General features: G+C 36.6%; 1 protein-coding gene across 1 annotated transcript in view; it reads left to right on the top strand.

Annotated features, from left to right (window-relative positions):
* Window positions 1-4599, top strand: part of gna12a (guanine nucleotide binding protein (G protein) alpha 12a) — a 56806-nt gene extending 52207 nt beyond the window's left edge. Inside the window, 1 exon segment of the mRNA NM_001013277.2 lies at window positions 1208-4599. Within this exon segment, the coding sequence (NP_001013295.1) occupies window positions 1208-1777 (570 nt within the window). The 3' untranslated portion in view covers window positions 1778-4599.
* Window positions 4600-6000: the final 1401 nt, after the last annotated feature.

The following is a 6000-nucleotide window of genomic DNA, read 5'->3' on the forward strand; positions in this document are numbered from 1 at the left end:
TAATTACAGCTAATTACTAATTACAGCTAATTACAACTACACACAGGATATATTTAGTCCTTATTTAAGTTCAAAAACACACAGCATATAGCCTACAGTCAGTGCAAACCTTTCATCTGTATCTTTAATCTTTATCAGCACATGTAGCCTCTGTTTGAAACTAATTCCGTCATTCCGAGTTCATAATAGTCTAAAAGGTGATGATAATAGTTAAACATGGCAGTGTGTTCATGTTTTAGGTTGCTGAAAGAATCATTTACTGTTTTTTCCAGCTTCTCCTTTGTTTTTTCGTGCTTCACTTTCATGATTGGATGTCAGAAGCACTTCAATAATCACGAGCATTTTGTTATCATGAGCTCAAGAAGTTCGTTATTTCAAATATAGATGCGATCGCGAGCTCTCTAGAGTAAAAGAGAAAGCGATCACACTTTTAGGCAGCCTCGTAAAACAAAAACAGGACACGGCAGATTTTGTACTTCTTGGACTTGTGGATGTTCATCAAGACGACGATAAGGTTTGTTTGAGCTTGGGTCGATCATGGCTTGTTATTATTTGTTAATATTAATACGGTGTAATGTCTCGGCTGTGTATTTAAAAATAGGACTTCGTTTCTTTTAATTCTGCTTGTGTATGCGTAAGTAGCGTATCTCTATTAACCAATAATAGTCAGCTGCACATCTAGCTCTGCCATTTGGTACCCTTTTGTTGTGCTAAGTACCTTTTGTAAAGGGTACCCAAAAAGTGGTATGAAATTCGTTTTTAGGTACCGTTTGACAGTGGAAACAGCCATAAAAGCTTATCGTACCGTACCATACCACTCAGTGGAAAGGGGCCATAGGTGAGGGTATGTATGGGCTTTATCTGATCTTTCAATCTAATATTGCAAAATTATTATAATTAGTTTACAAACTAACAACACCACAGTAAAGAGCTTTCATTTTTGCTCAAACTTTTTGTACAAACCCTTGCCAAAAACTGTGTTTGGGTTAAAAGAACAAGAGTGTTTTTCCAACCAATTACAGACAGTTTAAAGTGTTTAAGCCCTAGTTTAAAATTCCATTCTGCATCCTGTATGTATAAGGATTACGTTGTATTGGACAATAGATGGTTTTTTGAGGCTGTTCGATTACATTTGAGCTAAAAAATGCTATCTAGTGGCAAAAAATGTATTTGCAATTGATTACATTTTCTCAACCTTTTTTTCCAGAGTTATGTGCCGAGTCGACAGGACATCTTACTGGCCCGGAAGGCCACCAAGGGAATTGTGGAGCATGATTTTGTCATTAAGAAGATCCCTTTTAAGATGGTAGATGTGGGAGGCCAGCGCTCTCAAAGGCAGAAATGGTTTCAGTGCTTTGACGGCATCACCTCCATCCTCTTCATGGTGTCCTCCAGCGAATATGACCAGGTGCTGATGGAGGACCGTCGCACCAACCGCCTGGTGGAGTCCATGAACATCTTTGAGACCATAGTCAACAACAAGCTCTTTTCCAACGTTTCCATAATCCTCTTCCTCAACAAGATGGACCTTCTGGTGGAAAAGGTACGCAAGGTCAGCATTTGCAAGCACTTTTCCGACTTTCGGGGAGACCCTCACCGACTGGTGGACGTGCAGGCCTATCTGGTGCAGTGCTTCAACCGCAAACGTCGCAACCGCATCAAGCCACTTTTCCACCACTTCACCACTGCCATTGACACTGAGAACATTCGCTTCGTCTTCCATGCCGTCAAAGACACCATTCTTCAGGAGAACCTTAAGGACATAATGTTGCAGTGACTTTTTGATTGGTTTCTACCATTGTTTGAGTTCATTTTCAGTCATATTTCGGGAGGAAATTACTTTTGGAAAAAACATTTTGATCACTGTGCGTGAGAAAGTCATAGTGCGAGATTATACTCCAGTCAGTTATATCCAAGAGATGGCATTCATATCCAAGAAAATGACACAAATCTTTCTTCGCCATCACTCATTTGCAATTTTTCCTGTGTAACAGGATGTTTGAAGACACCATTGATGGTGGAACTTTTAAGGGTATTAAAATTCGGTTAATCCGTCAATTTAGCATATTTTCACCACTTGTCTCAAGGATAAACTCGAACTTTACACTGGCTCATTTCCCAAATAACATACTACAAACAACTAGCAAACCTGCACTGAACATCCAGCTTGAACAAACATTACTTTCATGTCACTCGACAGATTTATTGTTGATATATTCTAACATTTAAATCACATTTTGCTTTATCTATAAATTATAGATGACATGCAAATTTCTCATTAACAACTAAGCAGGGTTTTTGTACATAGAATGAACAGCGGCTTTTGTATGTGTCTCCTCTGCTTTTCATGTGTCTCTTCACGTTAAGCTACAAGCTTTGAAATATAGAGTAGGGTCAAATCACTGGTTATGCCTAACACCACTAACTTACGATGAACAGCGCATTAATGGTTTTCTTTAAATGTCATGATTGCGCTGAATATATACTATATGAGTAATCATATATTGTTAAGCCAATGTTTATACAATCTGTGTACTTTACAAGAGGGAGTCAATCTGATGCTGTTCAGTTGGTCTATCAACAGATGTAAAGGTTTAATTTCTTCCTCCCTTCTTTGCACACTGAATTCTGAAATTTTTGTATGCGTTCGTTTTTCATATTCATATGCGAAATATTCGTCACATATACAAACCTTGCACATTGAGTATGATACGTATTAAATAATCCATTACGAAAAAACACAAAACATTTCCAAGTCAATTAAAGCAGTGATACTTTGTTCGCCTCTCTTCTCCAAAGTAGAAAAAGAGAGAAGAATAGGCCACATATTGCGTTCATCCAATTCTGCATCAAGAGTAAGGAGGGTTCAGCTCATTGTCAAAGAGCTGCGCTGGATTATCCCGGAATTAATTTATTTATCTCAAACTTTATTTCAGGAAATCAGTGGAATTTTGATACATTGCTTGCGATACTTCACACATTCACATTGGTAAACAAATCCTGAACAGAGACTGGCAGTACTATGGACATTATAATAGATGGCAGCCGCGTTGATGTGTCAAAGCAACGGACCGAAAGCACACCATGCTTTCTATTATAATGTTTATGAGCAGTACGTCGAATGTATGAACACACACACACACCAAACAGCAGCAGGGCAGAGGTGTGCCAGTTACTGAATCCAGGATTCTCAACAGTCCGCTACATTCTGTCTTTATTTTATGCACTGTGTTTGTCATAAAGTTATCTGTAGCTCAAATGTCGGCATTCTGTATTTAGCTTTTCGCTTGTACGATGGCTTTGAACTGTCAAAACACCTCTAAAAACGCTTTTTCAAATGAGAAAAGCAGAAAAAAAATCAAACCCGATTCAAATTTTTTTATAGCGGACGAAAGTTTCGGAGGCTGTGTGTTAATGCGATTGATTCAACGTGAGGTCGAATTTATTTTTTAACATGCAAAAATTATGGATTCAGTGTGCAATAACCTTTATTCTTCAGATCTTGATGAATGGCAGCTGTGAACAGCTGTTTGTTTTGCTTTTAGATTTTGTTGCTGTGGGAGGTCCTATGTTGTGATCCCGGACGAGCCCCCAATTTGTTGCGCCCATGTTACAGTCTTTACATGAACAGGGTGAGAAGTGGCTTCCCTTTGATGCCTGCCAGTGCTGAGGAGAGTTTCTTGAGGTTACTTTTCCACAGATCTGGTTTTGGGATCTGGCCTGGGCGAGTAGTTTCCGTTTCAATGCAGGTGTTACTTGTTAGACTTTTGTTTTGTGCCATCGTTTTAGGCTTTGGGAAAGTGTGAGATATGTTATCAAATAGTTCTAACAAGAGCATCAAGCTCTTCTTGCATTTTTATGTGTGCCGCAATGGACACTGTGCCTCATTTTTTATTCCAAAACAACATTGACAATGTTTCTCTATGCCCTAAAGGTATTTAAATTTTATCCTTCCTCCTAATCACCGCAGTGCCATGTTGGCAGGAAGGCATTTGATCTGAGATATTGGACACACCCTAAACCTTTGTCCCTGACAACTCTTCCCATTGGGAGCAAAACATGTGCATTTACTGGAAGCTCTCCGGTGCATAAAGAAACAGACTAAATTCTTTAACTCAAGGCTGTGTTTATTCTTGTTTCTGTTTTTAGGACCATAAATCTATTGGGAGAGTTTAACGGCAAAAAAGAAACAGACATAAGTATAAAGGTTATTCAAATTTACAATTAAGATAAGCATGTAATTATTTTGATATGAGTATTTTTTTTGGAGGATAGTAATCTATGGAGATAGTAACTGTTTCCAGTCGTGGTTTTAGTCTACTGAAGGTGATTTAAAAACTACAGTATTTATGTTACATTTGCTGCTCTGGTGTTTTTGTCCCTGTATGGATCTCATGAGTGCCACTGTTAACAGGATGTCTGCTTCAACACTCCTTTCAGAGTTTCACTGTACTTCTTTTCCACTTTCATATTTGTTTCCCAATGTTTAATGTATCCAGTGATTGACTGTAAAAAGTGTGAAATTTCAGATAAACTGCAATATGAGTGTTTTGTAAATAAGAACTGTAAAAATACAATAAAACCATGAGTTATACTTAAGGGTTGTTTTGCATATTATATGATTGAATATGCACTGTATCAAAATATCATGTTATATATATATATATATATATATATATATATATATATATATATATATATATATATATATATATATATATATATATATATATATATAGGAGAAAGAAAATTGACCTTTTACAATAGATTTTTCATTATTAACAACATAAGTTGTGGCTATACCATGCTTGTTGAAAAGTGTTTTCAGTAAGCAAGGTGATCAAATTTAGAGTATACCAATGACACATGACATAAGATTACAAGTTACACTTAAACTTTAGGAAAGTTACAGCAGTCAAAAATGAGCAGGAAGTGTTTGTTTACCTTAAACTTCATCAAAACACTGTGTCAAGCGACAGCTTTTTATCCTGTTGAGAGCTGAACTAATGTTAAAGCGATTTCTCATTGAGATTCTCTGCATTACCTATTATTCACTTGTTTTCATAGATGGCCAGCCATTTCAGGGAACTTAAATGATTAAAGCCTGCTCATACAGTATTTGTTTTCAGTATTGTGGATGTCAATAGTTAGTATATATCTCTTTAAATTACTTTGAAAAGATGTAATAATAATGATAATAATTTTATATATATATATATATATATATATATATATATATATATATATATATATATATATATATATATATATAAATTTAAAATTAAAATTCATTTTCGGCTTCATCACAATGCACTTTGTTGAAATAGTTAAAAACTGATAGTGTGTAATGTTTTAAATATTTTTAGCAGGAAAAACATGCAAGCTAAGGCTAAAATATGTTAATAAAATGAAATCGCTAGCAATGTTTCAAAACAAAACAGGGCAACTGTCCTCCCTGCTGAAAAAAAACAGCATAAGCTGGTTGGCTGGTTTTAGCTGGAAGACCAGCCTGGTTTTAAAGGGGTTTTGCAGGTTTGCAGCCTTTTCCAGTCTGACCGGCTAAAACCAGCTTGACCAGCCTGATTTAAGCTGGATATAGCTGGTTTTGGCTGGGCACCCAGCCTGGCTAGGCTGTTCAAGCTGGTTTTAGCTGGTCATCTCCTGGCCAGACCAGCTCAGTCATATGGCTGGAAACCAGCCTGGAAATGGCACGAACCCCTCTAAAACCAAGCTGTTTGATCAGCTAAAAACAGCTAACCAACCTAGGTTGGTTTAGGTTGTTTTTTCAGTAGGGCTAAAACAGACCAGAACATATGCAACACATTAACATGCTAATTCTAAAACATAGAAAACATTCTAAAACATTCTGTAACATTGACTGATTGTTTTTTAGCGTCCAATTTTAAAATGGATTCAACTGAACAGCTTTTAAAATGTTCTCAAGCCAAAAGTTGGTCTCTAAACTTTAATATCGTCTAGTTTTCAGCTTTCTAACATCTC

Source organism: Danio rerio, chromosome 3 (genome assembly GCF_052040795.2).
Source record: "Danio rerio strain M-AB ecotype USA chromosome 3, GRCz13ab, whole genome shotgun sequence".
NCBI lineage: Eukaryota > Metazoa > Chordata > Actinopteri > Cypriniformes > Danionidae > Danio > Danio rerio.